Raw genomic sequence first — 26,577 nt, forward strand, 5'->3', positions numbered from 1 at the left:
TTTTGATGTTTTAACGTCATATGTGCATGATCAGCAGTCTCATTGGGAGCTCTATCTCCCATTGGTGCAGGCTATTTTGAATGACTCTTTTTCCTCTGCCATTGATCGAACTCCGTATGAGGTAGCTTCTGGCCATCCGTTCTGGTCACTTTTGACTCGCTCGGTCAGTCAAATGTCTGATGCCAATGCTGAAAGTCAGTCATTGGATGAGATTTCTGAGAGTGTGAAGCTTCGGCTAAGCAAGGCTTAGGAGTCTTACTCACAGCAGGCTAATAAGCATCGTCAGGATGTTTCGAACAAGGAAAGAGATCTGAGTGTATTTTAGAATCATGAAGCAACGTCTTAAGCAAGTTGGAAAGAAGTGTCCCAAGTTGTCTTTTCGAATGTATGGTCCATTTCTTGTCATTAAAAAGATAAATGAGGTTTCAATCAAATTGCAATTGCCTAACTCATGGTCAAAGCACAACGTTTTCCGTGTTTCTTGGTTGAAAGTGTTTCAAGGAACACCTCCAAAGGACATTTCGGAACCAGAGATCATCGATGAAGCAGAAGTCATGGAGCCGGAGCAAGTGTTGTTGCATCGGTTTCGACATGGTTCAAAGAAGCAAGTGAGACAATACTTTTTGAAGTTCAAAGATCGAGGAACCCACGAAGCAGTGTGGGTCGACGAAGAGTTTTTCAAAGATTACCCAGAGTTGTTGGCAGACTACAAGGAAGCCATGCAGCTCAGTACCAGTACCTCACTTTAAAAAGGAGGGGATGTCACGTGACACATCTAACCCTATGTGTACATGGACAAGCTACTTCATGACAAGTAGCTTAGGAAGTGTTCTGACACTTTCGTGAGTCTGTTCGCAGACCGTGCATGCCTAGGCACTTAGAGTAGATGCATATCCTCTGGTTGGACACAGCATGATGATCAGCATTACCATCAAAATCCATCAGGAGCATTTTCCAATGCATTAAACCTATTTTCCCTATTTTAGCCATTTTTCACTTATTATTTTTAAGTGACTTTTGTTGGGAACTGGGTAGGGCAAATGAGCCAAGGCAGTATAAAAGAAAACCTAGCGCTAGTGCAATCTGGCAGAAGAGCAAGAAGTGCACAGGCAAGTGATTTGCAGCAGGCGTCTCTCTTCTCTCTCAAGCAAGATCCCTTAAGGCTGGCGTTTTTCTAACAAGTTAAAACCAGCGTTTTCTGCACTTCAGCGTTTCAAGGCAGCTCAAGGCATCTTTCCAGCGTTTGTAAAGGCAGCACCTCTGCGTTTCCAAGCCCAGCAGATCAGCGTTTTCATATCCAGCAGAGATCAACGATTGAAGACCCTCAGATCAGCGTTTTTAAACCAGCAAAACCAGCGTTTTTTAACCAGCAAAACCAGCGTTTTTAAACCAACAAAACCAGCGTTTTTAAAACCAGCAAGGCCAGCGTTTTGCAGCAGCAGAACTCGGCGTTTAGCAGCAGCAGAACTCAACAATTCCAAGAGCAATTCCGCAGATAGAGGATCAGCCAGAAGATAGCATTTTCAACAGTTGTCGTAGCCGCTCTCGTCGTCACCGTTGTCTACAGACTTAGATTCACATTGCATCATAGCCTCACGACTTGCATCAGTGTCTTGTACCAGATTTGTGCAATCAATAGCATAGACCTCTCTCGCCATCGAGAGAGGGGCCCTTGGAAGAGGGTTTGACAACTTGTCTGGTGTCCGATTCTTCTCTCTCAGTCTCAGCACCTTCATTCACAGTGTTTATCCACTTTGTTTGTGATCACTTGCACTCTCTCATTAAAGGCACGGAAAGCTCTCCCTTCCGTAAGTAAAAGGAACCTTGAGCACAGTTCGGAGCACTCATCTTGAGCAAAGTTTCAACATTCACTTCCGCTGCACCATACAATCTCTAAGGACTACAGGTGGGACAATGGGTCTATCTGAAGATACCCACGGATTCCAAGACTATGTGAACTGGAAAGCATTATAAGCTTTCAGCTAGATATTGTGGTCCGTTCTTGATCACAATAAAAATTGGCCAAGTTGCCTATAAATTAGCTCTTCCCTCGGATGTTAGTGTACATCCAATATTTCATGTCAATTGCCTTAAAGAAAAATAAGGCAAAGCCAACGTTGTTGTGCCTATCGAGAAAAATGCATAGCAAGATATTCAAATTGAATATATTCCTCGAGAACTAGAGGCTGTTCTAGATCATCCTACCCGTCATTCGCGCCAAAAAGCTTATGATGAGTACTTAATTAAATGGAAGGGTCAACCGAAAAGGTTTGCTGCTTGGGAATCAAGTAGAGCTTTAAAAGCACAGTATCTCCACTTCACTGATGAGGACATCAATGGTAAGGGGGGAAGTATGTTATGTCCCGCTTACAAGAGAGGGGATCTAGCATAGACGCCATCGGGATGGGCGTGTAGTGTCCGGGAGGACGTAGAGTGAAACCGGCCAGTGGCCAGTCATTATTATAAAAGGGAGGCCAAGGTTTCATTTGTAGTTATCAACCCCCACTGGCAGAGTGCCAATGGTTAGCCTGTGAGGCTAGGAGTGCGCGAGGTCACCTTGAGGAGGTGAGGCCGGGTGGTATGGGACCCTCGGTCTTACAAGTGCATGCCTACGTCCTTGGACGCTGGCCCCAGCCCGAGGGGTGCTACCGGATGGTGGCTATGGTCAGATGGTTTGTCCGACGTGCCTATAGGCGATTCGTGTAGCCGAGAGATCCTCTCCACGTGTTCATTTCAATCTTGCCCTGCCTCAACCCGCGCAATTGGCGGAAATCTGTACAACCTGCCACGTCAACATGTCAGCGCAAAATGCGAAAATTCAACCAACCCTTCACTTTTGACATTTTTAGGGTTTAGGGCCCTGAGCCGGTGTCCATGAGTCAATAGGCTTAGGTTTCTTTTTTTTAACCCTCACCCCTTCAGTTTAAGCCCCTCGGCCACACTTTTTGGATTCAGTTCTTGTCCTCAACTCGGCCTCGTCCTCTCGGTTTGGGCATGCCACATCACCAACTTGTGACACCCCTACCCCCCAAGGGTCTGTGCACACACTGCTCTCTCCAAGTACCCCTACCGTCTCCTATATACCCTCAAGAGTCTAGGTCGGGCAACTGTCCACCAGCCCAACGACCTCATAAATAGCAAAAAAATAGGAAAAGAGGTGCCAGAAGCCCTCTAGGCCCTAGGGAAAGAATACCGGCAAGGCCAGGAAAAATACTCCCAGCTTGTCAGAGGTCCTCATCGTCATCGACATCGTCAGCAAGTCCAAAGCATTGTAGAGATTTGTGCAATCAATAGTAGACCGCTCTCGCCATAGAGAGTGGGGCCTTCGGAGGAGGGTTCGACAACATTCTGGTGTCGTATTCTTCTCTCTCTATCTCTCAGTCTCAGTACCTTCATTCACAGTGTCCACCACTTTGTTTGTGTCCATTGCACTCTCTCACTATAGGAACGAAAGGCTCTCCCTTCCGTAAGTAAAAGGAACCCTTGAGCACAGTTTGGTGCACTCATCTTGAGCAAAGTTCAACATTCACTTCCGCTGCACCTTACATTGGTATCAGAGCTTTGGCAATGTTCTGTATCACTCAAGAAAGAACCACACGAATTTTTTTGCTTCTTGTGGTCGGACGTAACCCAAGTCCTCTTGGGCGTGTCGATTCCTAATCGTGTTTTTGAAGAGTGACAGGAAACCCAAGAAAGAAGGGCTTGTCCAGCCTCCCCTTGTGCCTCTTTTCACTCATTGAGAGCGGACCGTGCACTTAGCGGACGGCCAATCGACGTGAGGTGGGAAAAAGCAACCTTGGTGTGAGCGCAAGGCCGCCAAGGGGTGCGCCCGCGGAAAAGAGCAGAATTCGGGTAAAGAGAAAATCCTTCTCTAACACAAATTGCAAGCGAAAGAAGAACCGCAAGAACTCAAGAACCTCAAGAACCTCAAGACCCTCAAGAACCCCAAGAACCAAGACCCGAAGGAACCCAAGTTCCTCGTGAACTTAAGAACCCAAGACCACAAGAACCCACGACTTCAGTGGATGGTCATCACCCGACGCGGAATGGATACTTCGCATGGAGGTGGTGAGCATGGGAGTGGCGAAGAAGAGTTTTCCCCACCAGGAGGTTTTTCCGATCCTCCCCCTTCCCCATCTACGCCAAGGATTGCACTAACTCCTATGGAGGCTTTCGTCAAGAGGATGATGGACAGGAAGTTGGAAAGCGACGAAATAATGGTAGCATAGAACGTAAATACAAAGACAGAATGGCAACCATAGCACATGAGAGCAAAGAAAGAGAAGCAAGATTTGATCACGAGAACAAAGCAAGAATGCAAGAAATGTTGCGACTCTTTTCTCAAGTTCAGGCACCGATGCAAGAGATTCGAGAAAAGGAGACTCTCTCAGTCTCTTCTTCTCCAAAGCATGTCACACATGATTTGCATGATAATAATGAGCATGATGATTTGCATGATAATGATGAGCATGATGATTTGGATGATAAGGACAAGCACGATGATCAAGATGTGATTTCTCACAAGCATGATGATTTGCATGAAGAGATGTGATTGTTCACAACGATGATGTGTTGGTTGATACTGTTTCTAGTGGAACTAACCTCATTGCAGATTCGATCAATCACGACGAACCGATCTTGGCTCTCGAGTCGAGGTCCACAGAACCCCACAAGAAGATTCGATCAAACCCGAAGAACCGATCTTGGCTCTCGAGCTTAGGTCCAAAGAACCCTCACAGGAAGTATTATGTGTTCGCATGATTAGTCAGCACGCATTGTTCGACTGTTTCATTCGTGATCGTTTCCTGTATTTTAGTCAGCGTCTTTATGTGATCCCTTCTCCTAGGCATGACATATTGTACGTTGAGCACATTTCACTCATGGATGAGCACGGATGTATGCGGATTTCTCATGAAAAGATGAACTGTTTTCATTCAAGGAAGTCACATTCCATGTCTCTTCCTTGGCATGACACATTCGTAGCAAGAGCACAAGAAAGTATGAGCACCAAGCATGGGCATTTCCATTGTGAATTGCCACAGTTGATTGATTTAGATCATAAGAGAAAGATTCAATCTCATTATTTGCGTGTGTGTGGTGAACGGTTTGGCACTCTGTCTATTTGTTCATCTACATTGCATGCACAGTCTTTTAGGAAGACGAGATTTTTTCCAGTCACTTTACATGGAGTAGCTATGTTCATGTGTTTGTGTTGGAAGTGGTTTCAGGAATTTTTAGCCATGGAGATCCTTGAAGAAGGTGGACCTACGTCCATAGACAAAGTTGAAGCGTTGAAGGAGCTACCAATGACTTTGTGTCGCTTTCGGCGCGGCCCAAAGAAGCAAGCGTTGCAGACCTTTATGAAGTTCAAGTATCGCACGATCCACACATCAGAGTGGCCAGTGAAGAGTCCTTTCCAGGATTCCGGATGTTATTGGCGATCTCCCTCGACGCCATACAGTTCGGTACCAGTACCTCACTTTGAAAAGGAGGGGATGTCACGTGACACATCCAACCTTATGTGTCCGTGGACAAGCTACAGCATGACCAGGGTTCGGTTCAGTCAAGTCAGTCTAGAATAGGAAGTGTTCTGGCACTTTTGTGAGTTTGTTCGCAAACCGTGCATGTCCAGACACTTAGATAGATGCATATCCTCCGGTTGCACACAGCATGATCATCAACATTACCATCAAAATCCATCAGGGGAATTTTCCAGTGCATTAAACCTATTTTCCCTATTTTTGACATTTTTCACTTATTTATTAAGTGACTTTTGTTGGGAAATAGGTAGGGCAATTTTGCTAAGATAATATATAAGCAAACCAGAGTTAGCACTTTCTGGCAGAAGAGGCAGCAGGAGCATTGCTCAACAGGCACTTTCTCAAGCAAGACTACCCCCAAGAGCCTGGCGTTTCCTTCCCACAGCAAGGCCAGTGTTTTCACCTCAGATCCAGCCAGCGTTTTCTTCAAGAGCATAACCAGCCAGCATTTTCTTCAAGAGCATAACCAGCCAGCGTTTTGCACTTGCACCAACACCGGCAGCAGCAGAACAGCAAAATGCCCAGCGTTTTTGCAACAAGAACCCAGACCAGCCCGTAGCGTTTTTGGATCGGCGTGGACCTCAGCGTTTTTGCAGTTCCGGCGTGACAAGGCAACAAGAAGACCAACGTTTTCAGTTTTCAGCAGTTAGCACCCACTGAAGAAGTCCCGAACCTCGCAGATCTCACCTTCCCGCAGTAGTTCCTCGCCGCAAGGTCAGATCCGCAAAGTTTGCAGTTTCAGCCCGGAAAACGCAGATTTCAGCATCTGCGTTTTCAGTGCGTCGTCGTCACATCATCGCCATCGACATCGTCACCGACATACAGTCAGAATTCAGCAGATAAAGATTTGCAGATTTCAACCCTTAGTGTTTTCAAATTCAGCCCGTCTCGTCGTCATCCTCATCGTCATCGACATCGTCGGCAAGTCCAAAGCATTGTAGAGATTTGTGCAATCAATAGTAGACCGCTCTCGCCATAGAGAGTGGGGCCTTCGGAGGAGGGTTCGACAACATTCTGGTGTCGTATTCTTCTCTCTCTATCTCTCAATCTCAATACCTGTCACGTGACACATCCAACCCTATGTGTCCGTGGACAAGCTATAGCATGACCAGGGTTCAGTTCACTCAAGTCAGTCTAGAATAGGAAGTGATCTGGCACTTTTGTGAGTCTGTTCGCAGACCGTGCATGACCAGTCACTTAGATTAGATGCATATCCTCCGGTTGCGCACAGCATGATCATCAGCATTCCCATCAGAATTCATCAGAATCCATCGTGGGAATTTTCCAATGCATTAAACCTATTTTCCCTATTTTTGACATTTTTCACTTATTTATTAAGTGACTTTTGTTGGAAACTAGGTAGGGCAATTTTGCTACCAGAACAAATGTTGGCACATAAAGACAGAAAGATAAGGGTAAAGCGATAAGAAGGTTCTTGGTTAAATTCAAGAACTATCCCGCATTGGATGCGAAGTGGATGGAGGGGGAGGACCTAGCAGATACTCCTCAGATTGTGAATCTTTACCTTGAAGCATTTGGTTTAGCATAGTTTATTCCGAATCGAACCCCAAACTCAGCTTAGGCGGAATTTGGTGCAACGGGTATGCACAAGAGGGGAGTCGCTCCACTCCTTTGTCAATAGATTGCCCCAATTTTTGATATTAAAGTCACTGATGTCTCTTTTGAGTTTCAGGGATACTATGAGCTGACAGTATTCTGTTGTAATGACTTTATGAACTAGAATTCCCGATAATATGATATTTATTTGTTCTTGACTTGTTTAAGTGCATAATATATAAGCAAACCAAAGCTAGCACTATCTAGCACAAGAAGGAGAGCATCGGGCACTCAAGTGCAGCAGGCCCTCTGGAGACCCTTCTCAGCAAGACGACCCTCACCATTGCCTTGGGCGATTTCAGCCAGCAAGAGGACAGTAGCTTCAGCATTTTTGAACCATAACCCATCAGTGTTTTGGTGAGCAAGCATCAGCGTTTTCAGACCTTCAGCCTTGGCGAATTTCAGTAACACACCAGCGTTTTTTATCAGCCTTAGCCTAGCGTTTTTCCCAAGGCCTGCACTCAGCATTTGTGCTAGCGTTTTCACATTTAGACAATCTGCTGCCGGCGTTTTTGGTTCAGCCATACTGCCTTGCAGATCAGCCCGCGATTGCCCCTTTGATGCAGATCCCTGCCACATCGGTACCATCGCGAAGAACCCCCGGATAGCCCTAGCGTTTTTGCATTTACCCGCAAATCTGCCAGCGTTTTCTGAATTCAGCATATAGCCTCTACAAACCGACTCGAACCCGCAACAGATCCTCGCCGTGAGAGCTTGCCGTAACCGGACTTGCAGTGATCAGTTTTCAGCCATTACAACAGTCATTTATTTTCAGATTTCAGCCTAGTCTCGTCGTCATCGTCCACTCCGTCGGCATCGACACAGCCATTAGACTTTCATCAACATCATTGTATCAGATTGTGCAATCAATAGTAGACCACTCTCGCCATCGAGAATGGGGCCCTTGGAGGAGGGTTTACAACGTCTCTGGTGTCGTATTCTCTTCTCTATCTCTCAGTCTCATGCACTTCCATTCACAGTGTCCATTCACTTTGTTTGTGTCCATTGCACTCTCACACTAAAGGAACGGAAGGCTCTCCCTTCTGTAAGTAAAAGGAACCTTGAGCACACGTCGGAGCACATCTTGAGCAAAGTTCAACATTCACTTCCGCTACACCTTATAGTACCTTCATTCAACCGCTTTGTTTGTGTCCATTGCACTCTCTCACTAAAAGAACGGAAGGCTCTCCTCTCCATAAGTAAAAGGAACCCTTGAGCACAGTTCGGAGCACTCATCTTGAGCAAAGTTCAACATCCACTTCCGCTGCACCTTACGCCTAATGACCTTGGAACCAAGCCAAAATCCTGAGCTAAACATGGCTAAACACATCCCGACATGAAAAAGTTAAAACAACCTCACACTGCAGGCATAGTCACAAAACAGCCCTCACTCCCTAACACCTGTCCTTACTGCGACCCACTAGATGAATCCAGAGAGATGGCAAAACTCTTAATAGCCATTGCTCGTGTTCCTTACAAGGCAACTTTTGGTCCACCTTTTCAATCTCTCTTGACTACTTCGATATCAAAATTTCATGATGTTAACCTTGTTAGTTAGGCCTATGCGGAGAGTGTTAAGCTTCAACTCGGTAAGGCTCAAAACTCATACTAGCAGTGATGATACTCAAGACATGCTAGCAAGCATCGTCAAGGTGTCTCTTTTAAAATGGTTAGAAGCATCCAAAACTCTCTTTTCGTATATGCAGTCCGTTTCCAATCATCAAAAGGGGACAATGCATAATGTTTTACATGACTCTTGGCTTAGATTGTTTCAAAATGACCATCCACGAAGCATTCACGAAGAGAAGCCACCAGAGATAGTTTGTAAAGTCAAAGTTATGAAGCCAGAACAGATCCTCTTGCATCGATTCAACTATGATGCGAAGAAACAAGAGTAGTTGCTAGGGTGGATGAGGAATTTTTCGTCGACTACCCAGATTTGCTAGCCTCATGCAGCTCAATACCCATACCTCAACTTTAAACAGGAGGGGATGTCACATGCACATGGCTCTGTGTGCCACGTAGACATGCTACATCGACTTCCAAAGCCAATCCTCTCCATGGCATTGTCTTAGAGCCTAGCGATTTAGTACCAGCAATTTTGTGAGCCTTTTGAACTTCGCAAGACTTGGACGCTCGGACAAGTCCATTAGCTTAGGTTTTCTCATTTTGGAACCTTCTTGCATAACTGGTTTGTACACATGTTTGACAGATGTTATTACACTTCGGTGAGCATCTCACATTACGGACATGTAGATTTCAGTTAGAGGAACCTATCCTACCAATTTCCGCGGCACTCGATATTCCTGAGTTTGGGGTTGCGCAACAATTTCACCCAAAAACTCTCCCTCCATATAAAACAATAATAAATGACTTCAATATTTATAAATAATGTCATGTCAAAGTCACTTGCCCGACCCAGCCTTTAAAGGTACTTAGCATAGGTGGGAATTATAAAGGGCACACGATCACTCAATCTCTCTCTAGCGTTCTCCTATTGAGATTGCAAGATCCACCCCTTAGCCATCATTTTTTTTCTAGGTCGCTGACCCTTGGTGCATCAGCATTTTCAGCCTACTAAAAGCTCCCGACTGCTGGAGTTCTGAAGCACGTTGGCAGCCGTCGAACCCTCCCTCCTGGCGCCCCACTGCCCTTGGGTTGGGCCTCACCTTCTGCCCATCTTTTGCCACCACATCCGCAGCGATTTCCCAGCCAGTTTCCCTCACGAGATATATAGCCTATTCGCGACACAGGTCTGCATTTTTGGCAGCCAGCATTCAGCCCTTAAATCCTTCAGATCGGGAGTGCAAATCAACCGGAGACCTTCATCGTGGTGGCCATCCACAACACACCTCGAGCCAAATCACAAAGCTGCATCAATTTGCCATCACATCAGCACCAGAAATGGAAAAGTTCTCGCAGCTTCATCGTCCATTCAAGTCGAGTGGAGTCTTACATTGAAGTAGTGCATCATGTACATTCCATTTATGCAAGCTAAAGAAAATACCACATCGATAACAGTGTGGGGGGACCTTGAGAGGGTTGGTTAGAACCCCATCAGTGCATCTTTCTCCTCTCTCGATTTCACTGCATCTCTACCTCATCTCTGGCTGTCTCTCTCAAAAACCTAAAGCGAACCATCAATAGCACAAATTTGCATTCACTAACGCAAGGAAAAAATAAAGGATTGTGGAAGTGTTAATTTTCAACACTACCTATTATCTCAATTCCGCTGCATCTGACACTCTGTCTTTTTCTTTCTCTTCTCTCTCATGCTGCCTCACTCCCGCAATTTCAGAGTGATAAGCATAGTCACTGGGAATGGCAATTTTTTGGGTCCACATTCCATGTTCCCCATTTCCATTTCCTGTTCCAGTCCCTACTCCATGTCACAATTGCGAGTCCGTGTTCATAGGTTATGCAGTTCATGGCTGTTCATGTCCCTCATTCGGATTTTGCGTTCCATGTAACTATGGTGATAACACCAAGGATGCCTTTGAGCTTAACCACTATGAAAGTACAAGCATAATTATTTTACAATAATGCATTAAAGATTTTATATGTTTAAAAACACACTTTTAATGGATTTATTGTAGGAGCCTCACTGTTAAAACTCTCTCTAGATTTCTTGTGGCAAGTAAGACCCCTTACAAGGTTGTTCAAGTGAACTCGACTTGAATTGAATCCTTCAAATATGCTTTGATTAAAAAATTTGCCAGTACCACTTAAACTTCCATAGTTATGATCCTGATTTCAAATAACAAACCAGATAGCACAAAGGTTTAAAAATACCTGCACAAGCTTGGAAATTTTGGATCGAGATGAGGACATAAATTGGTCAACCTTTTCTTGAGATTTTGGTATGTGATGAGGAGGAAGAGCTGCAGTAACCTTGTCTACTGCCTTCTTTACAATGTTTTTGAAGGCATCCTTACTCATATGACCTTCTTTCCAAGTTGGCTTTAGTACCTCCTTCACATGATCTGCTACTGCAGACCTAAGCAACTTTAACCCACGAGAATTGTTCTTTTTGTTCTTGAGGGGAAGTTGACCCTGCTTTGCCTCAACGGCTTCCACCGGTTGCCCAGGACTCCAGTCCCTATTGTCCTCAGGAGGACTCACATTCTCAACTATACCAACTGCTGGGTCTCCAGCGGCCTCAGCAGGGTCCCCTTTCCCAACATCAAATCCTGGACTGACATTCTCTAGCTGAGATGCTAGTGTGCTTGCAAAAGCACCAAACGATTTCCCATCTTCAACAGTCTTTAGGACACCAAACGAGGTTGACTTTGAACCACCACTCGCACTGGGCTCAAGACTATCTGAAAGAGGATCATACTGATCACTGGGATTTGAAGGCTTGGCAGCTCCAGGCAGCTCAATTATGCTTGGAAGAGGAGGTATTGTTGTGAGTGCATACGAATATGAAGAGGACTTCCCTAATACAGACTGCACTTGTGAAACTTTGGAAGAAGAAATGCCTGAAGATCCTGAGGTTACCCATGGTGTGTAACTCGATTGAGAAGTAAACGTAAAAGAAGACCTGGGGTAAATACCATACCGATCATGACTGGCTACATCTGGAAAAGCAGACTGTTGTGATGAGTCTCCAGGAAATGGAGGATGACGAAGAGACTCGTGTTGTTGTACTGGTAAGGCAAAAGGCGAGGTATATCCATGTTGCAGAGGTGTATATCCTCTTGCTGTGTCACTTGAAAAGTCATGCTGCTGCCTAATTGGAGGATAGACAGGAGGAGGGCCTAGTGTATTTTGAGCGGTTTCTGGCTGAACTGGCATAGGCAACCCATACTCTTGAGAATATGAAGGTGTATAATTTCGGGCAAGGTCAGTATATTCATGCGTCGGATTCCGTGAAGGAGCTGAATGAATCATTCCTGGATTTCCATGAGAAGAATTATGAAACCCTGTTTTGTCACCAAGCGCTGAACTGGAAAACTGACCTGGACGCCCGGGAAAGTTGTTTCCATAGGTTCTATCTGCCTCACTGTTACTATTCAAGTAAGCATTACTAGTAGGGGTGGTGACAGATGGCCTCAGAGATGGACTCACTCCAGCAAATGCAGGAAATTGCACAGCACCATGATTGTGAAACCGAAAAGGTTCACTGGAAGATCCATAGTTTCCAGTTGCCTGCACGCTTGTTTCTGATGGCATGCGAGGTGACTGGACTCCTTCAGAGGCATGAGATGCTTTAAGTTGTAGCGGGTCAGCTACTGGAGTAGAATGTGCTGCAGATCTACCTTCACCTGATGGAGAAAGCCGTCCTGCATCTGATTGCATGGTAAGGTTTTGTGTTACTGTACCATCTTTGTGGGATGGCACTCCAGACATTTTAGCTGTTTCTTTTTTTGACTCCAATCTCTTGGCTTCCTCTCGTTCTGGACTTGATTCCAGTTTCTCATCTGCAGCCTTGCGTTTTACCTTCTTAGTAGCAGCCACTTCCGCACTGGGACCCTCATTGTTAGCCACCTCCAGTGCTGACTCTTTTTCCAGATTCTGAGAGGACGCCGTAAGCATTGGAGTGTCGCTTTCTTCTGGCTCAAGTACTCTATCAACCCCTTGTAACAGTTTGTCAGAACTTTGATGCTGCAATCGGCATGAATCACCACGAAAGCATCTACCTCTAACGAAGTTCAAGCAAACGTTGGCACCTCCTTTTACCCCTCTCTTTGGTCTTGTTGCAAGTTCAACGTCACCCCTTTCAGCATATTTACTTGATAAATCGTTTTGCGGTGACCTAGTCGTCGAGTTGATAGTATCAAAAAACAAAAACGATAAAAAGTGTGTAGACAAATGTAAAAAGTAATGTTTCTCAAAAACATACGAAGTAAATCCAGCACTTTGCAAGATAAATCTTCATATGCATCACTGTGTTTTACTGACCTGCTGAACATGTTGTGCAGGGCGCTTCTTGCAGGTGAAGGACTTTTACTTCTGTCTTCATATGACCGACTTGCACTCCTACTGCTGCTTCTCATTCTCCTCGGACTCTGACTGTGGCTTCTTGATGGACTTTTGCTTCTGCTCCTACTACGACTCCGGCTTCTCTTTCTGCTTTGTTGAACTTCATTCTCCACGAATGTGCTTGGAAGAACACCTTTCTCAAAGCTCCCCACATGACCCATGTCACCTTGCTTTTCACATTTGTCCTCACTCCCTTCTGGCTCCAAAACTTTCTGTTCGCTAGCCTCACTTACACTAAGATGTTGAGTAGTTTCAGGGGAGCTTGCCTCAGGATGGCATATTGGCTCTGAAGACTCCTGTTCAGACAAATTTAATTCCTCTTTGCTCGCTTGAGCGGTGGCTTCTCTACCCTCAGTCATTCCTGCGTCCCTCGATGATTCTAAATCCTCAGAATCTTCACTGATATCACTCATATAGTTATCAATAAGAGCGCCCGTATAATCACCAGTCAACCTGCACTGTGCCTGCTTACCCTTATTCAGACTGTCTGACTGCTCCACTGGCTGCAAAACCTCTTTCTCCAATGTATCTGGTGGGCTTAATGGCTTTCTAGCTAGCTCCCCTCCTGAAGCCATTGACAACAATGTTGTTGAGTCCCTTCTTGGAGATGGTGCGTCAAGATCATCTGTTGACAGATGGGACAGCGAGGAAAAATCAAAACGTGCCAACAAAGAACATAAATTTTATTATAGCTAGATCCTCAAAGCCCAGTATAAAACTCTTCAAAATACACACCTTCCATCTCCATATCTGACACTGATGGAGACCCAGGAACCTCTCCTCGCTGCCGAGCTTTTAAGCTTGTCCGGCTATTCCAGGAAGGATCATTGTCTGAATCTAAAAGCTCAATTGACTTTGATTCAGAAGCTGCTTCCGACTGCAGTTTCACAACTTCCTTCTTCCATTCGTAATAGTCTCTATTGGTAACAGCCTCTGGGCCAGAATCATTCTCGAACAGAAAGGCAAATTTCGGATCTCCAGCGTGTTTAGCGCGGGCCATGCTTTCATACCTGGGACCATTTTTCACAACAAACTCTGCCATGCCCTCAATATTCTTAAGAATCTCAAGATCATGAGGTTTTGAGGGTTGGGCTGGGAGAGGCAGGGTGGCTTGCTTACAAGGATTTATTTGCTCTGGGTGTGAATGCAAAGGAGATGAGTGTTCAGAAGCAGGAGGAGGAGGTGGTGGTGGCGGTGGAGGGGGGGGGGCCTCTACAGGGGGGGTCGGTGGAAGAGGGGGAATAAAGGGTGGAGCTTGTAGTGTGGGAAGGAAAGGGCCAAGATGAGGAGATGGAACCGGAGTGGGCGGGGGAGGGGGGTATGAAAAATGTCCTCCAGATACAGGAGGCCTCATAAAACCCGGAGGAGGAGCATAATGTGGGGGGGGCATGTTCATAGGTACATTCACAGGTGCATTCATTGGGGGCACATTCATACCTGCCCCCATTGGCCCATTCAAAGGCGGAGGGGCTGCAGGTTGTAGCCTTGGCCTAAATTGAGAATAGTCTCTGCTGGGCCTCAACATTTCAGTCCAAAGACACCTCTTTCCCAAACAGTTGAAGTCAAAGAGACCCTGTTCAAGTTTAGAAACATCACATGTCTTTCTAGGGTTTTAAAGCTTTCACCCTCAAACAAGGAACATGAGCCAAAAACTGGTTGCTATACTGATGATGGCAACGATGCAAACCTACCCAATCCCCCAAATAAAAAACTTAACAAAAAAAATGCGATCACAGCAGGCTTGGCATGCCGAGTGGCCTTGCAATGCGTATATTGATTATGCTCATTTGATTGATGATGACCAAATCTTAACAACAGGACGCAGTACAGCATCCTCAAATCATTGGATAGCTGTGCAGGTAGAAGCGCTAATTCCGGAATCGTAAATCAAAAGAGCCCAGAGTCGCAGAAAAAACAAGAAGGAAGCAGAAAGAAAAACCTGAAAGCAGAATCGACAGTGGTGAGAAGTGAGCTCCTCTCCGCAGCAGCTATGTCGTCGTCATTCGTCTCAGAAGGTCCGACAGCGATAAAGAAGCACTAGCCCATATCTTGCACTCTCTTAAGAACTGCGACAAATTATATTGCTCATTACCTTAAGAGCGTGATGAGGTACAACCTTTTAATTTAAGGCCAAAGTACTAAACTAAATACCCCTCATGTGGTGGGGATTCCCAAAAATATCCCTGAAATTTAAAAAACTCCCCTTATAGCATAAATTAAAAGGGCACTTGAAGAGCGAGGATGAGAGATCCCGCCCAAAAGCTGTGGAAGACTGATAGCTCGCACCCTCCCACAAAAGGGAGATGCCCCGTCTCCCTAACATGCACCCTCCGATGGGATGACCATTATGGATCATGCAAGGAGTATGAGGCTACATGCAATTTCACCTCTACAACTCTAGCTTGAAGCGATAGATATGGCACTTTACTTTAAAACAAATGAGCTTCAACAACACACTTGATGGCAAGATTCTGGAATAGGCTTAGACAAAGAAGAAGGTAAAGTGTCCCCGCATGGAAATGTTTGGTTGTGCACTCATTGACAAGGACAAACGAACCAAAATTGAAGCAATATCTAACAAGTGTATCTCCATTGGTTATGGTTTGGGTGAGTTTGGTTATCGACTATCTGACTTTTTTGGAAGCAAAATAGTTAGAAGCGAGGATGTCACATTTAATGAGCGAGTAATGTATAGACAGCATACAAAAAGGGAAAGTAGACAAGAGGACTTTGAGGATGTGTCCTTAGATGAGGGCATCAGTGCAAAATCTAAAAATGAGGTTCACAACCAACATGAATAACCAGGGTTACAACAGGAGCAAGTACCTCAAACGTCTCCACATGCTTTGAGAAAGGCCAACAAGGGAGAGTATACCACTCGTAAGATACTGTCCATTGTATTATTTTTTTAATTGATGATGGTACAACAGAATGTTATGAAGAGGTAGAAGAGATGGGAGCAAGCCATGGATAATGAGATGTGGTCATTCGCTAAGAACAAGACATAGCAGCTTGCTGAGATTCCAAAGGACAAGAAAGCTTTGAAAGGCAATTGGGTGTACAAATTAAAGGATGAAGGAGACTGTCATACAAGGGGACAAAGCAAGGTTAGTTGTCCAAAGACTTGCATAAAAGAAGGAATTGACTTCAATGAGATATATTCTTGATTGTTCAAATGACCTCAATAAGGACGTTTTGAAGCTTGGTAGCAGTTGAAGATTTGCATCTTAAACGGCTATATGTAAATTAACCTTCCTTCATGGAGACTTCAAGGAAGAGATCAACATGGAACAACCAAAAGGTTACAAGGTAAGAAAGATAAGAAGAAAATGGTATGCATGCTAAAGAAAATCTTGTATGGTATTTAATTTGATAAGTTCTTGGTATAGTAGGACTTTATTAGGTGTTATGTTGATTACTACGTCTATTTCAAAAGAATATCCAAATTGAATGGGGGTTACATCATTTTGTTGCTCTATGTAGATGACATGCTTGTTGTTGGACCTAATATACACGATATTCAATTCCTGAAAAATCTTGCAAACTCGTTTGCAATGAAGGACTTGGGTTTGCAAACCATATCGTTCGTATGCAAATTTGAAAGAATCAAACCTTGAATCTTCCTCAAGAGGATCAGATCAAGAAAGTGTTGAAAAGGTTCCACATGCAAGATGGAAAGCCAATGAGTACCCCCTTGTCCAATCATTCATGATAAGCAAGGAGAAGAAGAAAAGGACCACATGGTACATGTGCATTATGTTGCTTTTGTTGGATCTCTTATGTATGCTATGGTATGCATTATGCATGACCTTGCCCATGTAGCAGGAATCGTGAGCACGTTCATAAGCAATCTGGGTAAGGCACATTAGTATGTGTGAGTGCGCGAATGCGATGCGTGTGCGGAGAGAGAGAGAGAGAGTACACGGGATGTGGGTGGAGCTCCCAAATCTCATTGTATGAGCACAATGTGAGAATGAGTGAGAGCTCCTTATTCTTTGTATGTATAAAGAATAAGGAGATAAATGTTGGCAGTCGGAGGACACTGGTCGGCGCACACGGGAAAAGCACACTGAGGCACACCGCCTTTACCTAACATTCTCCCACTAAAGGTTGTGTGCCGATAAGTGGCGAGAAGACTAGCCTACAACTAGTATATACAAGAGGTGAGAGAAGACGGCTCTCAACCTATGCCCATTGGCTCACTCTGTAACCCCTCTAGTGTAGATGCAACATGCATACCACTAGGGCTAGAGCTACAATGACACTCCTGATGCAAGTATCAAGTGACGACCTGTATGGCTCCACAATGCACAATGCCAGCATCAGTCATCGCATGACTGACAACTCCCACTGCAAATGCACCAACCGCAAAAGCAAAATCAGGTTTTGAGACCAAAATGTCAGACATGAGAGACTCGAAAGCTGAAAAAACATGCACTATGTGTGCCAACCTATCCCTGTCAGTAACCTCAGTGCCATATGCATCATCATCAGGAACCACCTGACTATGCATCACCATGTCAGTATCGTCTGGCAAAGGCATATCTGCTATGAATGACTACAAAATCAAAAAATCATCACCACAACAACACATAGCTGTCTGAAGGACACTGTCGCCCTCAAACGTATCAAATACATCATAGAACAATGCATCGATCTTTGGCTCAATTGATGTCACCTCAAGTGATGACTGACCAAGTTGTGCATCCCCAGAGATACCACTGTCTGCGTGAACGTCACCACAAGACAAATGCACAACCTGCTCTCCATGCAGCACATCCGCAAAAGAGACACGCCTTGTCTCTCGCTCCAAACGTGGCTGCAAATACACAGAGACTACACCACCCCGTGTGTCAAAAATATGCAAAGGGTATACCATACCACTCCGAGCACCTCTGACTATCACCAGTGATCCCCTATGCCTTTGAAATGACGGCTCTCCGAGCAGTACACAATGTCCACTACTCTGCAACAACTGACACACTGAAATGAGACTCTCGATGAGTCCTGGTACATAACGTACATCTCATAGCGTAAGCAATGCACTGCTAGGTAAAGACATGCATACATCTTCAGCACCATCTATGTCATATGTTGAACCATCAGCAAACTTCACACAACCAAATCTCCCACTAGAGAAAGAGCAAAACAAATCATGACGTGGCGTCACGTGAAAAACTGCATGCTCGTCTAGTAGAAAACGCGTAGACAATGTGCTATCCCAAGACACAAAGTAGTCTGAAGGCAAGCTAGACTCAAAAGTGACATGCCCGTCATATGCATACTCTCTAGCATCTGTCCTCATAGTAGCACCATGCATCTGCCTCTTCCATTGCCTCATACGCCTAAAGCAACGACGCCTAATATGCCCATCGTGGCCACAGTGCCAACATGTCAATCACGATCGTGATTGAGAACCACCTTTAACCTGAAGTGTCTCCATATCCATGCCAAAACTATGGCAAACAATGCTCGAGATCACAAGACTCTCCCACCCGAGAGCAAGCAAAAAAGGTGAGCAAACGATCAAGTTCACTAGCCTCTGCAATAGGCATACATTTCTGGCAAAATTTCGGCAGAGTCTCCCCTGAACTGGAGCAAAAAACTCAACAGTAAATCGCAATGGAGACAACAACAAATGCTAAAATGGCCAATCTGGGAATGTACTCGTCCGGAATCACCTCTCACAAAGTCATACACAGAGCCAAACCGCTCTAGCCAGAGTATCACTCAACGGTGCCACAAATGACATACATATGTGAGTGAAAAATTGCTGCCAAAATGTGTCAATGAATGAACAATGTGCCAGAAAATCGTAGCATACACAACTCCTCACTCCTATGAGAGTGGGTACAAGAACACCAAACCGTGTCCAAACTGACAAAACCTGTCAATGTGAGAGCTAAGCTTGATCACAAACTATGGCGAGTAAACTCAAGCCACTATCCCACAAAAGCATACACAAAGCAAAATCTCAAGACACTTGTTGTGTCGAAATCGGTATGCAAGCCAAAACACTGCAGAAGATGTCCTCAACTGCAAATGGCAACACGTGTGGGAGTCCTAGACTCAACCTGTAGTAGCTGGGAGTCAAAACTAGAAGCTCCAAATGGTCGAGCACTCACAACTCAAGAAAAAAAAATGCAGATCGAAACACGCTAGCGATGCACCATCCAAAAGGGAAAACACTACACGCAAATCCTGAGTGCTACAAGCAATCGCAATATTGATCGCACCAACGATGCGCATAAAACTGTTGGGAAAATGTCACCAGAGTTTTGTCAGCAAAACGGCTACAAAACTAGTAACCAAAGTGACTGCATGCTCAAAACCATGAGCAAACAAAGCGCATCAAACCGCACTCCAAATGTATGCACCAATCTCCACACTTTGCATACATCATTCAAACACCTGCAAATCTAGTACACAAATACTTGCTCTACCTGTGACTGCCAAAAAACATACTCGAGGCATACATTGTCGAGCTACTGCAATCACATGACTCTCCATGAGCATCAAACCACATAAGGCATACATTATATCCTCAACTTTCCGAATACCTTGCAGCCAGTCAATCCATATCTCCCAAACCGTTCAAAATTTGCAAAAACTTCCTTCTACAAAGTTGTAGACTATGTGAAAATGGACCTAAAATGTGTTGTTTTTACAAGCCAAATAGATCTATAAAAATTTGCAACTGTGTACCCTAGACGTGCAGGTAGTCTGAGTGACGTATCCCAAAATTGGTAAAGATTTTGAGAAAACTTTCTTCTACAAAGTTGAAGAGGATGAAAAATGGGTCAGCTCTCTAGAAAATCGGCATGAATGAAGACGTTTCGATAGGTCAAAACAGATCTGCAAAAAATGTGCTGCAGTTTTTGCTGCTTCTCCGCTTACTTTCCCGCTGAGCTCCAATGGTGCTCCTAATCCCTGAGCTCTGATACCAATTGTGAGTGCGTGTGCAGAGAGAGAGAGAGAGAGAGAGATCAGATATGACCTCTGGGACCAAAGCAAAAACAATACAAGGTAAATCTCGCATGAAGGTATGGGGTACATATCAGTTAAGGTCTGAGGGACCATCGATAGAGTAAAAGAAGATGAAAAAAGAAAAACACAACTAGAACTAAAACTAAGGAGAGTTAAGGGATGGAGGTGTCGGTTTGGGAGTCCGAAACTCTTGGATGACCGCTTTACCATCTCGGTAGACCGCCCATTTACCTTGTTTGCGGGCTTCATGTATCTTCTTGATCCCATTTGCTTTGAGTTTTCAACTGGTTGGTAGTCAATTCCTTTGCTATCCAGAACTTGGTTCCCTTGAGGAGGCGGGATTGGCGCAAAAGCGTCATTTGCTCCTCCTTTGTCTTGAAGGTGATGACGCAGTGCTCAAGTGTCACGCGTCTATTTGTGTCGTTGATCCAAGATATTGTGTCGGGTTCGATGGTGATTGATTGGAGGGTGTCATTGAGCTTGGCGATCGCATCCTCTAGTGTGTCCTCGTCCGTGCACCAAGGTGATGGAAGTCCCCCAATTCTCACTTTAAGACTGAGAGATTCTCGTAGTTTGCGTTCTTGAAAGGCTGCCTGTATTTTGGTGTCGATCTTCTTTGTGATCTCATGCATTACCTCATGAACTTTCTCTTGAGCAAGTGTGACTTCGGTGAGGGAGGCTTCAACGTCGCATGCCTTTGCGAGAATAGCTTGACTCCCTGTTTCTTGCAAGCTCTCGAGCTTGTGTACCCGTTGTTTGAGAGTTGCGTTCTCCTCTATGAGGGCTTGGACCTGAGCCTCGAGGGTGGAGATTCTTGATTCTTGGCGGGCGGAGGGATCCTTCTGGGGGGCAACAGCCGCAGCAAGGAAAATCCGTGGGCGAGGTGTCGGCGTGCCAAAGGTGGACATATTGTCTGCGGGTTGTGTGGCTGAGGCTCGTTGAGGTTGGTTTGAGACCTTGGGCATTATGGCACTCTCTGTGGGACTGTCAGATTTTTTACTGTGGGGCCGTCCCTTGCAAGGCATCGGAACCTTCGGAACCTTCAACTGTGGGACTCGGTCCAAGCTTTTCAATGACAAAAAAGAAAAACACTAGACATGGTTCTACTGTGGGACGTTGGACAGTCGCCTGCTGCAACGTGGTCACCTGCAGTGTGGTCGCAGATTCAACAGGGTTAGTAGAGCACAGATTCGGCAGGCTTAAGCAGTGCGCAGGGCCGCAGGTGTCGCAAGTCGACAGCAGGGTGTAGGGCCACAAGTGGCACAGGTGACGAGATCTGACGAGACCTTAGTGTGCTTGGCAGAGGGAGGCAGAGCTTGTAGATTAACCCCCCCATCCAAGCGCTGCCTTGCAGCCTGGTGGGGAGTTCGGATAAACACAGAGCTAGGGCAAACGCACAGAGAGAGAGAGAGAGAGAGAGAGAGAGAGAGAGAGAGAGAGAGAGAGAGAGAGAGAGAGAGAGAGAGAGAGAGAGAGAGAGAGAGAGAGAGAGAGAGAGAGAGAGAGAGAGAGTACACAAGATGTGGGTATAGCTCCCAAATCTCACTGTATGAGCACAATTTGAGAATGAGTGAGAGCTCTTTATTCTTTGTATGTATAAAGAATAAGGAGATAAATGTGGACGGCCAGACACTACTAGCCGGTGGACACGGGCAAAGCACGGTGAGGCACACCACCTTTACCTAACAGTATGCTATAAAATGGATTCCAAAGTATTTGAAAGGGATGGCAGGTAAATTCTTATGTTATGGTGGCACTAACACTACCTTGCTAGGACATGTTGATGCTAACATGGCTAGAGATATTGATGGTAGGGGAGCCACCACTGATTAGGTCTTCACGATTGGTGATACTTATGTTAGCTTGATTTCTAAGCGCAAAATGGGGTTGCATTCACTAGAAAGGCAGTGTACAGCAGCTACAAAAGCAAGTGAGGAGCTTATATGGCTACAATGTGTCTTGGGTGATTGTTCGCATGGCCATAACACCACCATGGGCTATACCATGATCCAGGTAGAAGTAAAGTGCCCAAGTTCACCACCCAACTGAAGAGGGATAGAGAGTGCTCTAAGCACCACACATGATATGTTCCTTATGGTACGATAATAACACCTCAAAGCATAGCTATATAGTGGTGGCCTACCTATTCACACTAGCCCAACCACACACGATCACTACGACCTTCAACGCCCGCAACCTTGAACCCTAGACACTTTTGATATCCATTCATTGGTGGCATGCTCTTGGTGCTTACTCAAGCTCTACCACCGCTATGAGTGGTCCATGAGCATTTTTATGCCCTACATGACATTACCCCCCTCAAATAAGTTTTTGTGCCCGAAAACATATTAGGGAAATTTCTTGGCAATAGCATAACAATGTTCCCAAGTAGATGCATTCCTTTTTATGTCCTTCCACATAAGTTAAATCTCATGCCATGTATGATGATCACTATAGTTACGGATCCTTTAAGGTTCATGCCCTTCCACATAAGTTGAATATTAGCCTTGTATGATGATCAGTATAGTGAAGGATCCTTTAAGGTTCATGTGGATTGCGGATTGGGGGGGGGGGGGGGGGGGGGCTCAACAAGCTCTTCCATGGCCTTCGAAGAAACTAGATTCTTCTCACAAAGTAGTTATTGATCAACTTGTTATTATGCAACAATGAATGGACTTGAGAGCTCTTTCTACCTTATGTATCTTAACTACACAAAATCTTTAATAAATAACAGAACTTTATGTAGAAGAAAAGGAATATATCCTTGAACAAACAAGGAACAAACACATCGTTGACCGTTAGACTACGATGGCATTCACAAGCATTGCATGAAAGTATGCATTAATTTTCTATGTATCTCATCCGCCACATCTATGGGTAAGCCATGTAGCATACAGAGATATCCAATGAAGATTGAAGATCTCTCACCGCTATGTATGAATACCGTGGGTAGTTAGGGATGAGTTAAGAATTTACATTTTCTTCTCACTTTCAAGGGAATCTTTTTGTCCTCATAAATACAGGTACTTGGCAATCTATGTTCTAGTGTTACATGTCTAAGATTAAATCTCAAACTTTCAAAAAACTTAAAGTTCCTCACAACTAGTATCTACACAATATTTTCGATATAGATGCCTAAACAATTTTTATGCATTATATATGCGATTTTGCTATCTATGTGTGGTTTTACACACATGAGCTATCAAAATGGCACTACCTACTCAAAAAGAGTATCCAAATTACTAACAAAAGCTTATTTTCACCCTATGGACAACAAGCTAGGTTGCTATAGAGCTATAAGTTTTGATATAACTAACTAATAAAGCTATAAGTTCTCTTAATAATTGATGGTAATAAAATATAGTGCATATATCTCTATTCATGGTTGGGAAACCTATGAAATGTAGCTAAGAAATATAATTTGTTGCCTCCTAGTCATAGTCGTAAAAACTACTCACCTGCCTCTCTAGGTGACAATTTCTATGAGGTAATTGTTGTTGTAAGGAAGCCTATTAATGAAGCATGTAGGATGATGATTATATAAATAACCAATGGCACAATACACAATAGATAATCAAGATCAAATGAATTAGATTATTGATAATGAAACAACACACTAGAAGTGTGTACAAGAGTAGGCAACTTAAGTAGAAGTAGCAAGGTGTAGTATAATGCAAATGGCTCCAAGAATCTCTCTAAATCATCCCCTACAAAGGGAGATTGATCCATGAAGCTAAGGAAGAGTAGTAAGGAAGCTTTTACAACTCACACGGAAGTATGTACACCTCAAACAACTCACATGAAGGTCACATGGAAGGTGCCATATAGGCTAATGACTATTCTAGAAAGGATATGCACCACATGTTGGTGCATAGTTCAAAGACCAGATGTCCAACAAACCGCCCCTTGGGCTAGTGAAGAAACTGCATAGAGACCAAGATGCCACATAGACTACGACTTGGGCTTTGGGCTAGTGAAGAAACTACATAGATACCATAATGCCACACAAGCTTCTAAAGTCCCACATACTACACCACACATGCTACTAAAGAAGTCTCAATAGATCATGGTATCACATACAATAAACATTTCTCCTGTCAAACATTAAATCACCTAAGACAAAGCTATCAAGCTATTGCAAAAAAGTAAACTCAATGAAGAGGCTAAGGATCACCCAGATCCGCTACAATATATCATTGTCACTATAATCACTATGCATGGTGTAGACATGGAGATTGCTCCCTACTTCCTCCTTGTCTTTGTCTTCCTTACACTCTCCAAATTTGACATGTCCTTTCTTCTTAAGCTTCTTGTTATTGTTGTTGCTACCTTTACTTTGACACTTGAATGGTGGACGTCCCTTTTTGCCGCAATTGCTACAATATTTATTTTCATAATAATCCTCAAAGTGGTGTCCAAGCTTAACACACTTGTAACTTTTTATTGGTTGAACTAGATGACAATGCACTTGATGGTGATGAAGGTGCGGTTGAAGCTCCTTCACTTGATCCTAACTTGTTCATTTGCTTTCTCTCTTTCTCCTACAATGAGCTAACACCATGTTGCAAGGGTGGCATAGGGTTCTTCTTCTCCAAAATTGTGACAATTTGGTATGATGGAGGTAAGGCACTTCAGAGAACAGATATTTCCAGGACAAGATTCCTGGCTAGTGGGAAGGGCCCATGGTGACTGCTCAATCGCCCTCCCTAGGCCAAGGGTTATAAATTTGTGTGTGTGTGTGGGGGGGGGGGGGGGGGGGGTTGGGAGGAACTCTCTTCATCACCCCAAAGGCCATTGGCCTTTCACTGGTATTAGAGAAAGTTAAGTTTGGGAGGAGGGAGAGATGTTTGGAGTTTGCATGAAGTTTGAACGGGGTTTGCATGGCGTGCATGCTCTCTCTCTGACAACTTTCATGGTGAGTTATATCAAGGAGAGGCAGCGCATGAAAACTACCTAGCATAGTACAAGATGGAGGTGAGACCGGCACCATCCACACATGGATACTTCTGTATGGTGTAGAATCATGTAGAAACAAGGGACGCTTCGTGCTCTAATGTGAGTGCACCAACTAACTCTAATTTTTATATCAAGGATGGGTATCTGCTCCACAAGGGGAGAGTATGTGTACTTAGGGACTTAAACAGTACACACTAAATTCTTTTTGAGTGTCATGATAGTCCAACTGTGGGTCATCATGGTATTTGGAAGATATATGCATTAGCTAGAAGGAAATTTTACTAACCAGTTTTACATAAGGATGTACCCCTGTACGTGATGAATTGCCAAAAATGTCAAGTGACAAAAGCTAAGCATCTCAAGGTAGGTAGGCTCTAATAGCCATTAGAGATGCCAAACGAGAAATGGGGAAGCATCTCAATGGATTTTATTGTTGGTCTACTTATGACATATTATGCAAACTGCTTGACCAAGATGGATAGGTTTATTCCTTAAAAAACAATGGTCAAGGCTATTTGTGGAAAATGTGTATGACTTATATGGCCTTGCGTACAATATTGCTAGCGACAAAGACATGAAATTTGATGGCCAATTTTGGAGAGTAGTATTCCGTAAGCTCAAAACTACTCTTAACTTGAGTACAACTAATCATCCTCTAGTAAATCAGGTACTAAAAGCTATGCTCATAGCTTATGTGAGTAAAGAGCAAACAGATTGGGAAGACCATCTATCAATTTTGGAATTTTCTTACAAAGGTTCCACTTGGGAGAACATTAGTGTGCTTAAGAAGCGGTTCCATGCCTTTATTTTTGACATTTTTGAGGACGAAAACTCTTCTATAAGGGGGGAGTATTGTCAAGTAAGAGTTTTGGCTAGTGGGCACGGCCCAGGATGACTGCATGGGGGCTCTCCGTAGACCAAGGGCTATAAAGCTAGGGGGTTTGGTTGGGAGGAGTTCTCATCACCCCCAAAGGTAGGTGGCCTTTCAAATATCTTGTCTTCTTTGAGTACCTCACACTCAATGAAGGTGAGTTTAGTGATGGTACTCATTAGTGTATCGACTAGACTAGAATTATCCTCCCAATGAGGGAAATCTAACTTGTGTAATTTTACTTGAGATTGATTTTACTTTGCTTAGTCTTTGCACACCAAATTTTTCTTTTAGAATATCTTATGCTTGTACCGTTGTGGTGCAAGAATCAATGAAGTGCAGATAATTATCACAAAATGTTGTGATAATTACTACTCAGGCTTGCCAATCCTTGGCTTGAGCTTGTGCAGTTTATGCTCTAGTTTGAATGCCTTCAGGATTACTTGGTGCTCTTGGCTTAACTATGGACCATCACTCTTTCTTCATGAGATGCCCTCATAGATTTTTTTGCCACGTATGAAACCCCTTGCCATTGAATGTCTCAAACCCCTTTCTTCCCACTATGCTAGTAGAGGGATCTTAACACTTGTAGGTATTTGAAGTTCAATGTCTACATCGTTA

At 44.2% G+C, this 26,577-nt stretch overlaps 1 protein-coding gene across 1 annotated transcript in view; it reads right to left on the bottom strand.

The window, feature by feature from the left end:
• The window catches only part of LOC147453370 (uncharacterized), a 52,951-nt gene extending 37,713 nt beyond the window's left edge, over positions 1-15,238 (bottom strand). Inside the window, exons 1-4 of the mRNA XM_086515567.1 lie at positions 15,082-15,238; positions 13,878-14,715; positions 13,062-13,767; positions 10,950-12,915 (exon numbers count right to left, since the gene is read on the bottom strand). Of these exons, the coding sequence (XP_086371693.1) occupies positions 10,950-12,915; positions 13,062-13,767; positions 13,878-14,667 (3,462 nt within the window). The 5' untranslated portion in view covers positions 14,668-14,715; positions 15,082-15,238. The remainder of the gene's footprint in view (positions 1-10,949; positions 12,916-13,061; positions 13,768-13,877; positions 14,716-15,081) is intronic.
• Positions 15,239-26,577: the final 11,339 nt, after the last annotated feature.

Source organism: Adiantum capillus-veneris, chromosome 7, assembly GCF_014529385.1.
Source record: "Adiantum capillus-veneris isolate H3 chromosome 7, ASM1452938v2, whole genome shotgun sequence".
Classification (NCBI taxonomy): Eukaryota; Viridiplantae; Streptophyta; class Polypodiopsida; order Polypodiales; family Pteridaceae; genus Adiantum; species Adiantum capillus-veneris.